Source organism: Poeciliopsis prolifica, unplaced genomic scaffold (genome assembly GCF_027474105.1).
Source record: "Poeciliopsis prolifica strain line A6 unplaced genomic scaffold, Auburn_PproV2 SCAFFOLD003, whole genome shotgun sequence".
Lineage (NCBI taxonomy): Eukaryota > Metazoa > Chordata > Actinopteri > Cyprinodontiformes > Poeciliidae > Poeciliopsis > Poeciliopsis prolifica.
The window spans coordinates 10630881-10650714 of record NW_026562378.1 but is presented as its reverse complement, the minus strand read 5'-3'; the positions used below and the strand labels follow the sequence as shown (position 1 = coordinate 10650714).

The following is a 19834-nucleotide window of genomic DNA, read 5'->3' as shown; positions in this document are numbered from 1 at the left end:
GTATTTATTTTTTATAACTATTTTTATGTGTGTTGTGTCCTCGCTGCTTGTCTTTATCGTCCTCTACGCTCCTGTTCTAAATATTTGTCCTCTCCTTCAGGCCCGGAGCTTTTAGGGTCTCACATCATTAGAGTTAGAAAAAACAAAACAAAACCCAACTTAGCTGGTTCCAGTGGGTTGCTGTAGCAAGCAGTAGCTGCCACTTCATGGGGAATAACGAAAGGCTGGTGAACCACCACTGTACTTATGCAGAGCCGTGATGAGCGCGGGTTGCTCTCGTTTCCCAATATCCAGGATGTACACAAAATGTCTCTAACTTTCGTATCACTTTGCCTCCAGAAATGATCCCCCTCCCCAACTTATTTCCAAGACCAACTGATTGTCCCTCAGTGTTAATGACAACGTCTTTATATTTGAATAACCATCTAATGCAAAAACAAAAGTGGTGTAGCAGTTCATAAGGTGGCATTCTAATGAACCAATGTGAAAATGTTGAATCTAAGGTTGCTTTAAGTAAGAAGAATAAATATCTTTTGGATATAGACTCATCAAACAAAAATTTCTCTGACCTAAAATTATACCAATACCTTAACGCTGAAGCCAAAGGGGAGACATGTTTTATTTATCCTTTTATAGACTGGAAGAAAGCCAGCACAGGTTATGCTGTGTGCACTATTGTTGTCCAAGCAGTAGCTGTTTGTTAGCATAAAGTTCAGCCAATAAGTACATCCTTCCTCTTGAAGTGTTTTTTTCTCTTTTGTTTTCCAGAGAGTCAGCGCAAAACACCTGCTGACATCTACAGATCATATGAACTGCTTTCACCAAACAATCCTTCCTTCTACAAGTTTATCTATGCTAGTCACATTCAGCAGAAGGACTTGTTTTAGCAGCTGACTGGAACAATCAAACAATCAGAGAATAATAGAAATAACTTTACAATATTTATTTTTTATTAACTGAGGAACAACGGGGAGAATTGTAAAATTACACAACATACATTTTTGTGTCACGGTCATGGTGTTTCCGGAAAGCTTCGGTCCCTCTCTCTAGGCTGCTTTTTGTGTTTCAAACCTTCCTTGTCACTCAACACACAACATGCACTGTCGACACGAGATGAGTCCTTTACCTTATCTTTCTTTCATTTGCTTAGCAGGATCTAAATATTGAATTTACATAAACATACAAACGTACTTCCAAATGACCCGTTTGCTTTGGTTGTGTGTAAGCCTTGGTGTCCTGCAAAATGCTTATTTTTCCACAGTTTGTTGCATTTCAGCCACGTCCTTCAATGTTTTTATTGGGATTTTATGTGATTTGAGTGGGCTGGTCTAACATCATTACATGCCAAGACTCTTGGAGCCTGGGTCAGGTTTTCTCCAAGTATTGGCCTGTATTTAGGTCAGTCATATTTCCATTAATATGGTTATGATTATTGTTTTCTAACTAAATGCAGTAAATGTGGTTCTCATGGTTCAAAGAGACATAATGTGGTTAATACGTTCTACTATGGGTGCCTTTGAGTATGAGTCAGTGCTTTTTCCTGTCCAGCACATTTGCCTACAGGAGTTCGTATCTCTCTCTGTGATTGGGCAGAGAGCCATGATGGGCCCAAAAATGCAAAAGTAGGCAAATCTATCACAAGAAATGTATGAGTGACAACTGTGGCTCTCTTGTGATCAGACAGGAAATCATCCCTGAGATGATCAGATGAAGACACGACAATCTCCTCTTCATTCAAGTTTTCACGGCACGTCGTGTTTGTTGACTTCCAGTATCAAAAACTGCCAATAAGAATTTGTATGTTAAGTAATTTTGCTTCTGTTCTTTTCTCCTTTTTTTTTTCTCCAGAAAAGCAAAGCTGAGAGCTGAAGCAACATGGAGTACACCTTCAGAGCAGTAACTCGCAGCCCGGGGATTATAATCTGGAGGGTTGAGGTGATTGGATTTTATGTCACTTTTTCTTAGAGGTAGATTTAGTGATGAACCCAAAAGTAAAAGTTTTAATTTCTTTCTATGCAACAGAAAATGGAGCTGGTTCAAGTTCCTGAGAAGTCCTTTGGGAACTTTTTTGAGGGTGACTGCTATGTCCTTCTGTTTGTAAGTCTCAGATGGAGAATCATTCCTCATTTAAGCATAAAAATTATCAAAAGTTTTTGATAAACCGGCCGCATCGTCCTTCGAGCCATTCCTTCTCCATCTGTGCTGATGCACACACAGACTCTGCACTTTTGTCTTTCTCCAGACGCAGAAGCTGAGCAGCTCTTTAAGTTACAACATCCACTTCTGGATCGGCTCAGAGTCCAGCCAGGATGAACAGGGTGCAGCTGCTGTTTACACCATACAGCTGGATGATTTCTTAGGCTCCTCTCCAATTCAGTACAGAGAGGTTCAGCACAACGAGTCGGATACGTTCAAGGGATACTTCAAAAGTGGAATAATGTGAGCGAAAGATGTTTGTACAGTGACCCTTTAAGTGAAGTACGCTGTAAATTGTATTTTTCTGTTTTGTTTAGCTATAAGAAAGGGGGCGTTGCAAGTGGCATGCGGCATACTGAGACCAACGCGTATGAGATTCAGAGGCTGCTTCATGTGAAAGGAAAGAAAAGAATCATTGCCAAGGAGGTGAGCCATGTTTTCCAGTCGCACAGATGCAAAAATATTCCAATCCCCTGAAACGTTTTCTCACATTTTCTCACATTAGAGCCTTAGACCTCAGGGATGTTATGTAACGATCATCACAAAGTCATATTTTTCTTAATGCAGCATGCATGAAGAAAATCTGTGAGATGGGATGCATTTAGCCCCATCGACCTTATTTGAACAGCTTCCCTGTCTCTGTTAAAACTACAAGCATCATCACAGCACAAAGTTCCCACCCTTATGCTTCACTCCGCAGATAATTTGTTTAAGATAATGAGTAAAGCTAAACTTCCTCAACACACAGTGCTTTGCATCTGGGCCAAAAGGTTAAATTCAGGTCTCATCTGACCAGAATGCCTTTTCCTCCAAGTTTCCTGCATGTGGGAAAGTATTTCTAGCTTTTTTCCACAAGACCTTTTTTTTTGCCACTCTTCCACGAGGGCCAAATTTGTGAACGGTGCTGTAATTTCTGCTTTCCGCTGGTCTGTCGCACACAATTCCAGTACAGTACGTTGAATCGTGTTTGCAAAATGTGGAAACAATTAAGGGCTATCAACACTAATGCAAGAGTTATTTCGTGTAAAAACAGTAGTTTCATTATTTTCTTTGTGCGTTAGGTGGAGATGAGCTGGAAGAGCTTCAACCTTGGAGATGTGTTTTTGTTGGACCTTGGTAAGACCATCGTCCAGTGGAACGGTCCAAAGAGCAACACTCAGGAAAGACTGAAGGTGAGGCTTTCTGACTGAATAAGTCCCTACATCAGACATACTGGACTCATAAATATATTGTAAATCAGATACACCATGAATGCAGTTCATAGAGAAACAAACCCACACCCTATTTTATAATCATTGCCCCACTAACTAAACACTGCTCGCATCTCCAATTCATTCTAATAGGTACTGTAAACATTTGCATTGCTGCATGGCTGCACATCCACATCAGTCTCTATCCAGGCAATGCAGCTAAATTACACTAAGAGAGGTGTCAAACTGCACAGCTAAGGACTTCTGTTTTCTAATGCAGGGAAACTTGGGGTTTGTGCAAATTCTTCCTGTTTTTACAGCCAGAACTCCAAAATACAGATAAATGCAAATAACGAGTTGCTTTTATTCATTTTAGTACCAGGATGCTGACCAGGAATGCAAAACAGGCAGGAAAGAAAAATGAATGCAACATAACACATTTAGTTATTCAGTTTGAGCCATAAGTTTGTCTTTTGTATTTTCTTTGTGGTGTTTTGATGTTTGGTGACAAACACCAAGAAAATGTTAAAAGGGGAGGCATTATGTATTTTTGAGGGATTTCATAGCACAATCAAGTAGCTGTGTTGCCTTTGGTTGTTATAAAAATGACATATATTAAACTTTTAGCAAATTAACGCCTTGAAATTGGGCCACTGTCCCTTTAAGAAACTCCTACTCTGACTCTCCACCTTCAGTTGTCATGACAATCATGCCGTTAGCAGCCTGAGTAATTTTGAAGTAATTTGTAGGATGAACTCAGACGTGCAGCTCAACAAGGTGTTTGCTAATTGCTGCTGCTAGTCTGATGGAGCTGAGCAGGGAAAGCGTGGGGCAGCGGAGCTCTGTGAGGCAAAAGCTCCAATAAAGACTGCAGCTTTATGGAAAGACACAACACCAGAAAAAGTTATTTGGCAGTGATTTCAGTTCATTTAAAGTCCATTTAATTGAAATAATGTTTCCCCAGAGTCTGCCAGACCAAATGTGTGACTAATTTCTGCTGATACAGCAGCTTAGACAAGAAAAAAAAACAAAAAAACAAAAACAAAATTACAATAGCATAACATTGATAACAGTTTGCCTTTAAAAAAAAAAAACTACGGTTGTAAATATTTGTTGTATCTTCACTTTCTCAGGGCATGTTGCTGGCCAAAGACATCCGGGACAGAGAGAGGGGAGGCCGGGCGGAGATCAGAGTGATCGAGGGCGACGCGGAGAGCAGCTCTCCTCAGAACATGGAGGTCATCAAGAACGTTCTGGGCGACAGACCCTCCGACCTGCCAGACGGGACGCCTGATGAAACTGCTGACCAGGAAACGAAGGGAAAGCTCACGCTTTACCGGTGAGCTGCTCTCCATCTCTGATTTTATTTGTGCTCAAACCCTTTTTGGTTATTATTTATGTGTTCATCCCTCTGATTTCAGAGTGTCAGATGCAGATGGTCAGATGAAAGTAGCGGAGATCGCCACAAACCCTCTGGTTCAGGATCTGCTCAACCATGATGTGAGTCAATGCAACCCCAATCCAATGACTTACTCAAGCATGAAGTTTTGGTTAAGTGTTTCTGTGTGCAGCCCGAGCAAATGTGCTATGTTCATTGTAGGTGGGCCATAGGAGATAGTATATATAAGGTTTATAATGCAAACAGAAAACAATACAAAAGCAAAACAATCACTGAGACTCAAAAAGGAAGAAAAACAACATTCTTCAAAACTTTGAATCACATGTTGCCAGATCAGCACCCCTACATTTAAAAACTACATTGGAAACATCTTTCAAATGACTCTTTGCTAAATCATCAGCTAATAAATTGGTTTCTGTCTGATTATCGTTATAAAATCTGAACCTTGAATTACTTGAGTCAGTTTGTCTGATTTCACCATCTGCTTCCTGCTTGCCTACAGATCTGTTCCAGTTATTTACATACTTTGGAAATAATCATCATCTGAATGTCCTGTAGGATTGTTTCATCCTGGATCAGGGAGGCAGTAAGATCTTCGTCTGGAAAGGGAAAAAGGCAAACAAAGCTGAGAGACAGACTGCCATGTCCAGAGCTTTGGTGAGTGACATCACATCATCAGCCTGGGATTAGATTATCCACCATTTTGTTCACAGTGTTCTGTTTGACATCCTATTGCAGGACTTCATCAAAGCGAAAAGCTACCCAATGACCACCAACGTAGAGTCAGTGAACGACGGGGCGGAGTCCGCTCTCTTCAAGCAGCTCTTCCAGAAGTGGACGGTGAAAGACCAGACGCAAGGCCTCGGAAAGGCAAACACAAGGGGCAAAATTGGTATTTTAACAAGAGGGGGAAATCATTTGGAATGAAGAAAGAGACATGAGCTTTCGTCATTGGAGTGATTTTTCTTTTGCTTGTTTAAGCTCACATCACACAAGAGAAATTCGACGCCTCCCTGATGCACTCCATGCCAGAGGTCGCTGCTCAGGAGCGAATGGTGGACAATGGTGGAGGTCAGGTTGAAGTAAGGCGTTTCTCTGACTAAGCACCTGAATACAAAAGCAGTTTCCCCAATTCACTCAGACAGATGTTCAAATCAGAATTATGTGACAAAATATACATTTTTAACTGAGGATCAGTTCATAATTCATCTTCAGAACATCATATACATGCGTCAGTAGCGTTGATACGCTCCAAGGGCACAATGTGATGCCAGAGATTGAAATTCAATTAAAATTTGTCATGCTAGCAATGCTCAAATACCGATGAGGTAGCACTCACTTGGAAATGTGTCACATATTTAATGCTTTTTTGCTTGTGTACATCCTGAGTGGAGGAACTTTGAGAAGAGAGGATCTCACTCTGTGTTGTATTTCTTTCACCTCTGACCTACTCAGGTATGGCGCGTGGAGAACCTGGAGCTTGCCAAGGTCGACCCCAAGGGGCACGGATACTTTTACGGAGGAGACTGCTACCTGATCCTGTACACTTACTTAGTCAACAACAGAAAGTGTTATCTGCTGTACATCTGGCAGGTAAGAGCATGATAACCTGACTTCAGGATGAGGAAGCATTCAGCCGCTTCGCAGTGGTTTATGTTTTGTGTTTTCTAGGGGCGCCACGCCACACAGGATGAGCTGGCCGCTTCGGCGTTTCAGGCCGTGAACCTGGACCAGAAGTACAACGACGAGCCAGTTCAAGTGAGAGTGACCATGGGAAAGGAACCGAGGCACTTCATGGCCATGTTCAAAGGAAAAATGGTCATCTTCGAGGTGAGACAGTCGCACCGGCCAGTTTAATATTGCACTGGTTGAGCCGATGCTGCTTTGAATTTATTCCAGCCAGATGAAACCATTTGTGAACAAAGTCCATTTATTTCAAGACACACGGCAACAGTGTAAACAAAAACTTGGTCAAAAACTTGTATGCCCTTCCAGGTTCAACACCTGTCACCTGTTGGCTCAGATACTGGAGGCCACAGCCCCACCTAGTGACCAAAAACCAAAACACACATAATGGCATTTTTAGTACTGTGATAAAATCTACTCGACTACCAATCATTACACTCAGTACTTTTCTTTTCTTCCAGGGAGGCACATCCAGAAATGGGAATTCGGATCCCGAGCCTCCAGTAAGGCTATTCCAGGTTCGTGGTTTTGACCCGTTCAACACAAAAACCATCGAGGTTCCGGCCCTGGCCACCTCTCTGAACTCCAACGACGTGTTTCTGCTGAAGAGCCAAACAGGAATCTACCTGTGGTGCGGGAAGGTGAGAGAGACGCAGCGGCGGTTCGGCTGACTGAGGACGGCGCCGGGAGCCAAGAGTCTCACCAGAGTTTCTTTTGGTGTTTTCAGGGCTCAAGCGGAGACGAGAGAGCCATGGCGAAGGAGGTGAGCTCGGTGGTCGGCCTCGGCTCAGAGGGAGGTTTTGAAGAGATTGTGGCCGAGGGTCAAGAACCTGCTGAGTTCTGGGAGCTGCTGGGCGGCAAAGCTCCTTATGCAAACGACAAAAGGTAAAAATGAGACAAATGTTGACGGTATTTCCATTAGGAGGAGCATATCTGAAGCTCTTCAGTTAAATTTACAACTGGGGGATGGAACTTTTATTGAAAATGTTCTGTTTTGTTACATATTTGTTATGAAAAATCAACCCCCTGCACCTCCACCCTGAGCAGTTATTGCAATCTGAAGAAATGCACAACTTCCAACCAAAAGCACCCAATTAGAGCCAAGAAGGTTTTGGCATTGTTAATCAAGCTCATGTACATGCTGCTCAATGTTCTGATAAAAAAAAACAACTTACCTTTACAGAAAAACCTTTTGTCCACCACTGGCATTGGTGGTGATGCCGGCTGCCCTGAACAGTCATGACAGCCTCTGTTGATGGGGAGAAGCTGAGAGAAAGGGGTAGTGTGCGAGCAGCATACACACGCTTGATTGACAGCATCAGGACCCTCCTCCTGGCTCTGATCGGTTGTTTCTGATCAAGAAGCAACACTGACAGAACAGGAAAAATGCTGTTTTTTTTTTCCACAGATCATTCTGTACTGTCAAAAAAAGGGTATTTCAAGATAAATGTAGGATTCATAGTTTTTGTAAAAGTTACATATTGTAAGCGTTGTTTTGCTGCAGATTACAGCAGGTGGTTTTAGACCATGAGCCACGCCTGTTTGAGTGCTCCAACAAAACGGGGCGCTTCATCGTCAGTGAGGTGGCTCAGTTCACACAGGACGACCTCAGCCAGGACGACGTCATGCTGCTGGACACCTGGGACCAGGTGGGACGCAGTACATCTAACGAACAAGCCGTCCACTCCTCCGACCTCTGTTGACCCGGATTTCCTCTTTTCCTGTAGCTGTTTCTGTGGATTGGCAAAGAGGCGAACGAGGTGGAGCGTAAAGAAGCCGTGGTGACGAGCCAGGAGTATCTGCGGACTCACCCTGGAGACAGAGACCCGGACACGCCCATCGTCCTGATCAAGCAGGGCTTCGAGCCGCCCACCTTCACCGGGTGGTTCGGTGCCTGGGATCCCTCGAAGTGGAGCGTGAGTCTCTCACATGCAGCCCGACTGACATGACATTTACAGTATTTTCCGGACTGTAGAGCCGCACCTAAATATATAAAAATCTTCTTCTGCATCTTAGGAAGGGAAGAGCTATGAAGAACTGAAGAAAGAGCTGGGAGAAGATCTGACACCTATTGTTCTACAAACTGTATGTTAATCCATTTCTCTAAAACTTTATGTGCAACAGAGAAGTAGCAGCTGCATTTATGACAATAGCTACACTGAATGAGCAGCGAAAACGAGAACATCTCTTTTTTTAAGTTCATTATGCATTCCTCATAATAAAAATACTGATAATTTGTTTTTTATTGCCAACATTCAATATATTTGGACAAGGCTGACATTTAGTCTTCTTTATCTAGACCTGAATGTATTGATTATGTGGCAAAATATATTGATGATATGGCAACCAGTAATTGTATTTGTATTTCTTGAGCTTTTGCTCGTTTTGTGATAATTGTAGAAGAAGGCGTCCTGATAAGTTCTTTTTGGCCTACATGTTAAATTATGAGAAAATGACACTGCTCTTCACTATAAAATACGGTAGTGGCAGCATCATGCTGTGCAGGGACGAGAACAGAATTGATCGCATAACTTATAGGCGTAGGCTCACTTTCTAGCAGGACACTGACAACAACAACTGAGCCAGAGCTACAATGGCACAGCTTCGATTAAAATGTATGCAGGTGTTAGAATGGCCTAGTCAAACTTAAATAGAGCAGTTCACAGATGTTTTTCCATTCGTTCTGGCTGGGCTTGAGCGCAGCAGCAAAACCAAACTGGCAGGAAACGCAGCTTGCAGCTGTGAAAAGCTGACAGACTCACTCCTTGTAACGGCAGCATTTTTACATGCTGCGATAAAATCCCACTGAAGTTTGTGGCTATAAGGTGATGAAATGAGAAAAAGTCCAGCAGAAGGGAAGCTTAGCAAGCTGCCAGAAGCATGAGTCAAGACTGAACAGCAATTCATCTTCCTTTCTGCTGCACAGGAAAAAGAAAATGCATTTCCCTGATGATGTGAGCTAATCGTGATTCACAGTCTGAGCACGCTGTTATTTTCCAGGAGGAAAAAGCTGAGACGGAGAAAACCTTTCAGCCTTTCCCGCCCGACATGTTGGTTAACAAGCAACCTGACGAGCTGCCTGAAGGCGTGGACCCGTCCGAGAAAGAGGTGTGTGAGTTCGCTGGTGCTTCTCAGCCAGTAAAGTTTGGTGGAGGAAAACAACCAGGTTCAACATGCTGCCAAAACAGCTTCACTCTCCTCCTATTATGAATCCCTCTGAATTAACTCTGGATCATATTCAACATTTTTTGCTTTGGAGTTTTACTCATGCTCATCATTTGCCGTTTCTTCAAAGAGCAGACCTTTAACGGCCAGTTTTGTTTTTGTCTCGTTTTGCTTTTTTAGAAGCACCTGTCTGACGCCGACTTCAGCAGCGTATTTGGTTTGAGCAAAGACGACTTTGTGAGCCTTCCGCAGTGGAGGCAGCTGAAACTGAAGAAAGAGAAAGGCTTGTTTTGATCAAAGCCTTTGTGTTCAAGAGGTTTTCTACCCCTTATTAATTTAAAAATCAGATTTGATTTTCTTTTGATGGTGAATCGTTTTTACTATATTTCAATCCTACTTTTTTAAGGAAAGACTATTGCTAAATTCACACACGATATTGTTGTGTTCTCTGAATGCAGTTTGCTCCATAATTATTGGCACCCTTGTTAAAAATGTGCAGCATTTCTAACAGCTGTGGATATTTTCCCTCTCCTGACTGTGTTTGGTGGCAAAATTAAGAGTTAAAACTTTTCATTGGTTTTATTTGTCATTTTCTGATTGCATAGCCACGTTAACAAAATTAAGATAAGTCAGATAAATATAATTTTTTTGTTGGAAAATGCTTAGAAGTCTAATGTAACTTTTTATCTTTAGAAAATAAAGTGATATAATCACAGGTAAACATCTAAATTCAACTTTGTTTTAGTCATTAAACAAAAAAACAAACACACTTTTTAGCTGTTGGGAAAAGATTAGGACTTTTTCATAAGGGCTCATTTTAACCCTTCAGGGATGCAGCATGCACCAGTCCCTTCAGAGGTAGACGTGTCCTGCTGCAGCAAACTCTTCCTAGATCATGACACTTCCACCTCCGTGCTTTACGGGTTGTTGCGACGAGGTTTGTTTCCTGGAATGCTGTAAATGTTTTATGCTTCTGCTCTGATGTCCAAATAGGAATAAAACTTAATCAGGACTGAATTTTTTTCCACTTACTATTTGTCCTTTGAAAGTTAAACTTGTGCAGTCTAGGCGAAAATCTAATATTTATAACAACTAACTTTAAAATTTACAAATAAATACAATTATTTTTATGTTTAAGTTAGATTTTGCCTCAGATTACAATTTTAATTTAGGCATTTGTATGTGTTTTCAACAGGGATGCCAATGAAATATATCAGACAAGAAACTTTCAATTAAACTCTCAAAATGGGAGAAAAGTGTTTCTATCGAGGCAGCAAGATTTATTTATTTAAATTAAACCGGAGAGCGAAGAAGCTGATTTTTCTTTGTCAGGAGTCAGATAAGTTGTTGGATAAGTGCTGAAACAACATGTTTTACTGGAAGTTTATTTATTCTGTCGGCATCTTCATGAGAATGTTTTCTTATTTCTTGCTCATTTTGCATTACTCACCAGTCTGCACAGGATTACTTTCAGTATCGTTCATATTATTTATGCCAAGTTAACTAAATGCTTATCCACACAGCGTATTTAGTTTCCTTTTTCGGCTTCAAGCTTCACTCAAGTTTCATGTTCCCTGATGAAGCTTTCGATTCCTAATATTGAATAAATATAAACACAAACAGCACGTTACTTTCATATAAATCATTCTTTATTTTGACAGCAAAACATTTAAAAGCTAAGAAAATGACAAAAATATTAAAACCCAAAAAAGAAATTAAGATACAGTAAGGACTTGTGTGTGTGTTTTTTTTTTTTGCACTGTATTGAAATCAAACAACAAACAAAAGAGTTTTTTTAAAACTGTGCAGAACACAAAGTCTGCTGACCAGTGCTGGCACCATTTAAAGGATCCATTTATAAACAATGTCCAAAACCAGAGAATGGTTTATTTTATGGTTTATTTGATAGAACCCGATTGTTTCTGACAAGACTTACACACGTTTTTAAGGACAAACCTCATCAAGGCATCAGATTATCTTGTGTGTCTTAGCATCCAGAACGATAAACAGTCAAGTATCAGTGTGTGAGCCAGCATTTGGGTGAAGAATAAACATTATAAAGGCAAATACTTTGCAGCTTGACAACAACATGACTGGTAAATGCAGCAGAATGCACTGCAGATATCCATGAATTCATTAGTATTTTTACGTTAACCTAGCATGATATGTCTCAAACTTTCATAATCGGTCCTTGATCTGGAAAGAAAAACATGAAACAAGTGATGCACTAAGCGACATGTTAGATAATATGTATTGAAGTACTTTGTGCAAAAGTACAGGAATCATTTCATTTGCAGTTTATAAAATAGTGATTATGTTTGTGTTCATGCATCACAAAAGACACAAACCGGTTTACAGTTGCCTTAAGTACTGAAGAGAAATGTGACGTAAAAATAGTTTACAGCAATAAGAGACGTCCAAACAGACACTTCAGCAAGTTCCACAGAAAAGTGCAAACATAATTGTCTCCATGTAGACAGACAGTATTTATTTATCCTCCTGCGCTTCACAGGATTATTTCAAACGGACGCGTTCGGTTGTGAAATGAATGTTGCTGCTGTTGTAGTCTGACAAACCTCTGACCTTAAAAAAAGTGCAAATGCAACCATATTTTTAAAAACTTTCAGAGCAAAACATACCAAAGGGACCGTATAAAAATATCTTAAGACTGAAGAGTATATCTAGACGGTGTTTAACTATGATTTTAAAATCCCTAGTGATAATGCGCCGAGCATCTTATGATAACATGCAAAGATAAACGTCATAAATCTGCTTCAAGTAAAAAGAATCGGTCTATTTTGAAATGAAACAGTAAAAACCAAAACAGCAACAGTCCATGTCTGGATTCCTACAGAGTTTTGGATACAGATGAATCCAGATGACAAATAACTCAGCAGTTTTCCCTCTTTATCCTTTTCAAAAGGCCTTTCAGCGTTATTCTTGGCAACTAATATAAATGTAGTCTGAGCTTCACGTGGCAAAACCTGAGCTTTATTTTTTGTAGTGAATATGTGCTACAGTGATTTGGTTACAAAATTATAAATAACTAAAGTATCCGTTTAGTTCAAATCATGACGACTGAATGACTCGATGTGCGACAAAAACAAACAAAAAAAGCTCATTCTTGCCTTTTAAGGAAATGTTTGGGAATCTAGCTTAAAGGGCGACTGAAACGGTAAACATTCAGTGTAAAACGCAGATGATGAAATGTTTTTGATTCATTAATCAGCTCAGATCAAAGTTTTCTCTGATGATAATTAGAAAGGAATAGCTCTTGAATTTTACCAGACGTGTAAAGAAAAAAAAGTTCACCTTGAAACTCAGATGAATTTAAGACAAAACACAGGGGTCCGGTTTGGAGGGGTTTGGGGTCTGGCTGTCGTCAGCTGGACATTCTTCTTTGTCCTCTGAATCGTGAGGCAGGTCTCCGTCCCCAGGAAAGGTCCGGTCCTGCTCCGGAGTCTCGGCAGACGCGTCCTCGTAGGCACTTTTGTCTGAGTCGTTCCTGTCAGGAGACGGATCCCGCCCGTCCGGGCCGTGGCTTTCGTACGGCCGCTGGAGAACGCCGTCGGTGGAGAGGACGCCGTCCAGCGCGAGAGACGGCAGCTGGGCCAGGAGCTGATTGACCATCCGTCGCGGTTTTGTGAGAACGCCCCCTGCTGCCGGTCCCCCTTCCTCTGGACCCGCCACCCCGCCATTGACAAGCTTGGTGCTGCACGGTTCGCACAGCAGGGAGTCTCTCTCTTCTTTATGGTGGCTGGTTGCTTCCTGAAAAGAGGAAAAATTACTCTAGTAAGTAGCTGTCACTTCAATTTAATGTTCTTAAATCTTAAGTTCGTAGTATAAGTTGTCATCCAAAGAAGGTAAATTTGAGAATTTATGTACGGATGAATGATATGTGGTATGTAAAAAGCGTTTCATTTAGTCAAATCAAGTCAAAGTTTATTTCTCTATCACATTTACGACAACCTCACCTGATTAAAATGCTTCACAATAATTACAACATAATAAAACACAAAATTAAATTTGATTTAAAAAACATAACAGGGTCCCCCCAGTATATTATAAGCCTGCCGGGCCACCAGGCTAAGAAAAGTTTGTTTATTTTAGATTTTTTTTAATGTTTGCCTTTTTTTGCTAAGACTTTCTAGTTGGTGTTTAGATATTGCTAATAAAGTCTTCCAAGAACACATAACTACTTAGTGGCATATCTATTTATTCATTCACTCAAGAAAATTTACAATACTTCAGTGTCTCTTCCTAATTGTGGCTAAAAAACGCTTTGAGAATATCCACTGTGCAAAATCTTTATTAAAAAACCTGTTTGCTTAAATATATAATATCATCCTATTATTATGCATACTAGTATGCATCATTAGTAGTTATGTAAATATTCAAATGTCAATGCAGTACTTCGCCGACATTACATCAAGTTCTCCTTTCAGTTCCTGTTTTACCTCTCTTAATCTCTCCACCTCCTTCATCAGAGAGGAAACCCGGCTCTCCAGTTTCCTCTTCTCCTCTCTCTCGCGTTCCAGCGCCTACAAATAAAAGAGAAACCAGTGTAACAGGGCGACGCACGGCTTGTTTTAAAATACAGTCAGGACCCAAAAGCTCGGCCTCACCAAACTGGCCTGTCCAGCTTCCCTCTGGGCTTCGGCCAGCAGCTCCTCGACGCCCTCCAGAGAGTCTTGCAGGACGTCCACCTGAAACAACAGAGCCTCTCGCTCCACCTCCATCCCACGCAGCTCCTGGACCGCCTCGTCGTAGCTGGCCTGCAGCTCCAACTGCGACAAACACACGCGCGCGCACACACACACACACACACACACACACAGCAATCACAAATCAGTGCGGGCGAATTCAGCAGAAGACGCGCCGAGGTGGAGCAGTTGGTCTCCTTCCAGAGGAGGGAGGCCTTATGTTGCTCCATATGTTCAGAAATATGTTTTTACAGTCACTCCAGGTTTTTAACTCGTTAATTACTTTAAGCGGCTTTCATTTTCCTTAAGACAGTAGGAATAAGAGTCACCATGTCTGGGAGTCCCATGAAGAGGTCCTGGTCGGACTGCTGAAAGAAACAAATACAGAATATTTGTTAGTTTACAGAACATGTTCACACAGATTAAGAAAAAAGAAACCAGCTGCATAAATGGGCCTGGAGCGACAACAATTTTTTGCTGGATGATAAATTGTCCCAGAAATTATTGAGACCAAACAATAATATTGCTGTTTTGAGAATATTTTCAAATATGAATTGATAATGACACAATAATGCAACTAATAAACATTGTCGTTTTTACCATTTGAACTGGAGGACATTTTAAATATCCAAAGTAAAACACAACAACCTGAGCCATAAATAAAATGGATTATTAAATCTCTATAAACAAAATTCCCCCTCAAAAAATATTAATCATCGGAATGGAAATTATTGAACTCATTTTAATCTATTATGCAATTAATTGATCAAGTTTTTATTCTCATATTGTCTGTCAAACCAACTCTAGACTAAAACGTAAACACACAGAAGTACCAATGCAACAATTGCAGTTTTCTGGCCGATTACAGATCTATTAAATTCCTGAGCTGCCGATTCCAGTTCTGGCCGATACCAATTTGTTTTTGTCTAAAATGTTGCTAAATGTAGCAAGAAAGTCCATGAGTTGCCAACAGTGAGATGATTACTGTTAACTCCAAATACACAGACCGGATCTGGTGGGCCGGTCTGCTACTCAAACCTCTCTCAGCAGAGCAGAAGAAGATAACGGTAGATTTAAACACCTTTGCTGAGGTAGACAAAATCGGTCATTAAGATTAGCTTCACGTGTAAAAATTGGACGATCACGGATCTCCCAAAATTAGGGGAATCAACATCGATAAATCGGTGCATCCCTACAGACTGGACTGCAGAATAAGCTGTATGGTGGCAGAGTGAGAGGATAAAAGCTTTGTTTTTCACCTGCTGACTTCACTGACTACCTCCACTTCACTCATCAAGCACCTACTAGTTATTACAGTGGAAATATTAGTTATTACAAAGGACATTTTGCAACATACTTGGTGGAATAAAGTTTGGCAGCCACATGAAGCTTGGAGATCTGCCTGTACAGAAAGTTGATGAGCTCTGCAAAATTTGTTCCTCACCATCAGCTGTCCCTGCTACATGACTTTATGTGGCTAACCACTTGTGGCTTAGTTGCTGCTGTTCTCAGTCACTTCCACTTTGCTGTATCCCACTAACACTTTACTGCAGAACAGGGATGGCAAAGTTCAATCCCCAGGAGGAACTACCCTGCAAATTTTAGATGCATCCTTTCTCCAACACAAGCAGTCATCAAATGGCTGATTTCCCTCATCAGGATGTCACTCAATTCCTGTAATAAGCCATTTATTTAATTCGTGACAATGTTACATAGCAAGGAAATTTGCAGACTGGACTTCACTGAGCACCTAAATCCTCAGTGAAATGACTAAAATGCCTGAACTCAAGGATTTAGATCAAAGTGCATCTCAAGCTTGCAACTCAAGGCCCACTGTCCTGTGCATGTTGGTGTTTCCCTGCTGCCACACAGGATTGAGAACCATTGCTTTAGACCAAAGGCATCCACTGCATTTTTATTTTGGGACTCATTAAAGATCAAAATATTGAACGTCCTTTCGTATAATTGTAATTTGACTGAACACAGATAAAAACGCATTTGATTTCACTGGTTAAATGATAATATTAATATTGCAGGCTCACAATTGTTTTCTTGAGGGCTCTGTTTGTGTCTGTAGGGCCACATAAAAAGCGACAGTGGGCCGGATTCGGCCCCCCAACCTTGAGTTTGGCACACATGCTTCACACTATACAGTGTTAATGACGTTTTGAATTATTTCTAGACAGTTAATAACTTAAATAAATAGATCCTGTACCGATTTTTTTTTTAAACAAACACTACTCAAAAGCTGTTTTGAACCTGAAACACAGTTTGGATATTTTTAGAAGATGCCAACAATGCAGAAAGGGATTAAACATTGCTTTACAAAATAGGTTACAACGTGTCGAAACATTGCTGACGCTCTGTGATTTCAACCCCGGTGTCGCAACGACGAAAGATGACAAGCGGCGGGTGGAGGTCAGTCATCATGGCAACGCATTGACCTCTCACCTGGCTGTCGGTCCTCCTCCGCAGGGTTCCCGTCCTGCTGTCGCTGCGGGGCAGCCGCCTGGAGGAGTTCTCCGTCTGAAACCAACACAGGAGTTAGCATCACATTCAGCCGAAACACAGCAGGCTAAATTAGCTAGCAATGGAGAAGTGACGCGCGGCTAACGCCAAAACCAAACACCGTATCTTGTTTAGCGAGCTGCTGTTTTGCCAGCCTAACAAGCCCGTAATGCTCGGCGTGTCGTATTTTTATTGTGTTAACCGAACAGAGGCTTTGGCTCTGCCGTTAAACGCTAACGACGTCTCCGTGATTTTCCCCCCTCACCTCCTTTATGATGCAGCGCAGGGACTCATCCTCGCTCATTCCCCGGGAAACAGTCCGCTTCCTCGGAGAACCACTGCTGTCCAGCGCGGCAGAGTGCATTTCCCTCTCGCTTTAGATCGAGTTTTGTCTTTATATAAGAGACGCCCGCGGTCCCAACTGGCCCGGACTGCTGTGAGGTGCTCAGTTTCTACGCAGCAGCAGCGCAGCGACGCCCAGGCTGTTGACTACAGGAAGCTGCAGGGACCAAACAGTTCGAAACGCCACGCCTCCTCTCACGCTCCACGACTGAGGGGTTAAAATGTGTTTTATAGCTCAAGCGAGCACGTGACGAGCTGAAATTAACTATTGCCGACGTTTACCGCGTGAACGTTGAATTTGACCCCTTAAATATGCATTAAATAGCTAACAGGTTCATTTATTTATGACATTTTGTTCAACAAGCAACAAACACTGGGCGATGTGTTTCAGGTCTTATCTTTGTGTTTGTTTATTAGTTTATTTACAGCTAATTCAGCTAATAATAATTTGTTGGCTACTTTTCTGAGGAAGTAATGAGTTACTGTATCAATTTAGTAATTGATGAATTACTCAGTTCATCGATTACGCAGGAGGTCTGCTGGTGGTTCTCCTGAGATTAACACTGGCTTTGAGCTCATTTGCATTTTGTGGTTTATTGTCTCTCTCTTCCACTATACCTGAGGACTGCAACCTGTGGCTTATTAGACTCTCCAATGTGGTTCTTAATAACTTTGAAAATGTTGAGTTGTGCAGTATTTCTTTTGTGTGTTTTCTTTGTGCATTTTCACAAGGAGTAAGAAGTATTACTTTAAAATGAAGTTTTGTCTGCAGGTTGCAAACTGCATTCTCTGTTTAACGTCATGCTCATTGGAATTCAATATTCCAATATTCAATATTTTTATTATGGAACACTAAACCTAGGAAGAAAAATGTGTTGTTTTCACACTTAAAAATTTTTCATATTAAAAAACGACTCATTTTGTTTCAAAGAGTCACATTGCTTTTGTGGTTCTAAACAAATTTTGTAACCAAAGGCAAATGGTTGCACAGATTTCTCAGATCATTCTCTGCAGATTTTCTGATTAGGGTGGGTATATTTGCAGGGTGATTAGCTTTAAAACCATCATTAAAGCAGGTTTTGGTATTTCTGACAGCGAGAAAAAGTAGCAAGAAAATAAAACGCAGCTTGAATTACTGTGATCCTTCAGTCTTCTTGATTTCCAGCTGAAATGCAAAGGAAGTGAATCACATTTCTCTGAAACAGAGAGTTATCATAGTTGCTTGTGCCTCAGACTTTTTCCTTTCACTCAACTTTCTCTGTGAATATCCAGCTTCTCTAGCAATGATCCTCTGTGGCTGTCTGGTGAAATATATCAAGTCAGTCCTCTTTATAGCTCTAAAAGCCGTAACTTAATTTTTCTGTATCAAATATGCATTTTCTATTGTTTACGTGATGTTTTCATTTTCTGAAAATGGGAATTGTGTTTTAATCATAATTAAAATCCTTGGAATATTTCCTTCTGAGAATAATGATTCTATACCATGCACGAATATAACGTTTGTAACTAAAAAAAACCTAACATAAATTCACCTTTTGATGACACTCTTAATATTGATTCTGACAGCCTTGAAAACAAAGCCGTAGAAACTGCGGCTGTCATTTTGAACCAGCAGGTGTCAGTGTTGAGTCAGGAAACGCAGTTCCAAGAGCTAAAATGTTTCTGGAATAAAAACTTTTTACCAAAACACCCGCAGACACCGAGATATATACAATTATAATACTAAACATATTTCACAGGGTTGGGTGTAATAGCAATCTATTATAATTTGGAGCTGAAAAACTGTGTTTTATTGTTGTTTTTAGTCATTTAAATGCTTTTTAAAATTATTATATTAAGCATTTCCTCCTATAGCCTATGTCTATGTCTATATATATATGTGTGTGTGTGTGTGTGTGTGTGTGTGTGTGTGTGTGTGTGTGTGTGTGTGTGTGTGTGTGGTGTGTGTGTGTGCGTGCGTGTGTGTGTGTGTATGTGTGTTTGGGGGAGGAGGGGGTGTGTGTGTGTGTGTGATTTAATGGTAATGATTATTACCATTATGTGCAAAATGCTTGTTGGAGACAGAAGAACAGAAGAATTATTCTGGGGTTTTTTTTGTTTTGTTTTTTTAATAATGCTCCATAAATGTTCATGTCATTTATGAGATGTGGTGAAGTCGAGATAAGCCCATTCATTCAGCTCATATCCAATGCGCTCCGTTTCAGAGGCAGAAAAGCGCGGCGCTCGGGCCGCTCGTCGTTCCGACGCCTTAATTGGCCAATATTTCTAATGTGGCCGCGTTGCTTGTGAACTGTAAAACATTTACGCTCCCATAACGGCGCGTCCTCCCTCCCTTCGCTCTGTCCCTCTTGACTCGGTGACAGACCTAAAAGCCTTTTGTTGCAATCTTAGCCAATGGAGACGGATTACGACACCGAGCCGCCGAGACATATAAAGAGCCCCTTTTTGACCGCACTTGCACATTTTTTTTTCAGTGACACTTCTGCACAACGCACGCACCTCCATGGACCACATTGCACCCGGGGACCCCACGGCGACCGTCATACGCTGCGAGTGAGCCGGGCTATGCATTCATCACGCAAATAATTTACATTTCAATCAAAAAGAGCTGGTCACACACTGGAACGCACCTTTCTTTTTTTTTT

The 19834-nt window shown here is 41.1% G+C and overlaps 2 protein-coding genes across 3 annotated transcripts; one reads left to right on the top strand and one right to left on the bottom strand.

Moving 5' to 3' along the window:
* Positions 1-1664: 1664 nt before the first annotated feature.
* On the top strand, positions 1665-10370 carry avil (advillin). The gene is made up of 20 exons (XM_055026243.1): positions 1665-1747; positions 1849-1935; positions 2023-2097; positions 2243-2439; positions 2514-2622; positions 3258-3368; positions 4520-4725; positions 4808-4886; positions 5344-5442; positions 5524-5677; positions 5767-5867; positions 6241-6378; positions 6457-6615; positions 6933-7112; positions 7199-7356; positions 7976-8120; positions 8199-8387; positions 8488-8556; positions 9472-9579; positions 9817-10370. The coding sequence occupies exons 2-20, from the start codon at positions 1876-1878 to the stop codon at positions 9928-9930; spliced, it is 2451 nt and encodes an 816-aa protein (XP_054882218.1). The 5' UTR covers positions 1665-1747; positions 1849-1875; the 3' UTR covers positions 9931-10370.
* Positions 10371-11263: 893 nt separating this feature from the next.
* si:ch1073-456m8.1 (leucine-rich repeat flightless-interacting protein 2) lies at positions 11264-17328 on the bottom strand. Of its 2 annotated transcripts, none has more exons than XM_055026330.1 (6): positions 17113-17328; positions 16791-16865; positions 14669-14707; positions 14262-14423; positions 14094-14177; positions 11264-13404 (listed from the first exon to the last, which is right to left on the bottom strand). In XM_055026330.1, the coding sequence occupies exons 1-6, from the start codon at positions 17209-17211 to the stop codon at positions 12967-12969; spliced, it is 897 nt and encodes a 298-aa protein (XP_054882305.1). In that variant the 5' UTR covers positions 17212-17328; the 3' UTR covers positions 11264-12966. The 2 variants fall into 2 exon arrangements, with proteins under 2 accessions (XP_054882305.1, XP_054882308.1); XM_055026333.1 differs by having other exon boundaries at positions 14669-14704.
* Positions 17329-19834: the final 2506 nt, after the last annotated feature.

Excerpts from the sequence above, each read along its gene's own strand:
- si:ch1073-456m8.1 (XM_055026330.1), bottom strand. The coding sequence starts at position 17,211 with ATGCACTCTGCCGCGCTGGACAGCAGTGGTTCTCCGAGGAAGCGGACT. Across the intron at positions 14,708-16,790 it reads GGAGGAGGACCGACAGCCAG|CAGTCCGACCAGGACCTCTT; the intron begins GTGAGAGGTCAA and ends TGTTTCTTTCAG. Across the intron at positions 13,405-14,093 it reads AGGTGGAGAGATTAAGAGAG|GAAGCAACCAGCCACCATAA; the intron begins GTAAAACAGGAA and ends TCCTCTTTTCAG.
- avil (XM_055026243.1), top strand. The coding sequence starts at position 1,876 with ATGGAGTACACCTTCAGAGCAGTAACTCGCAGCCCGGGGATTATAATC. Across the intron at positions 2,623-3,257 it reads AAAGAATCATTGCCAAGGAG|GTGGAGATGAGCTGGAAGAG; the intron begins GTGAGCCATGTT and ends TTTGTGCGTTAG. Across the intron at positions 6,379-6,456 it reads ATCTGCTGTACATCTGGCAG|GGGCGCCACGCCACACAGGA; the intron begins GTAAGAGCATGA and ends TGTGTTTTCTAG.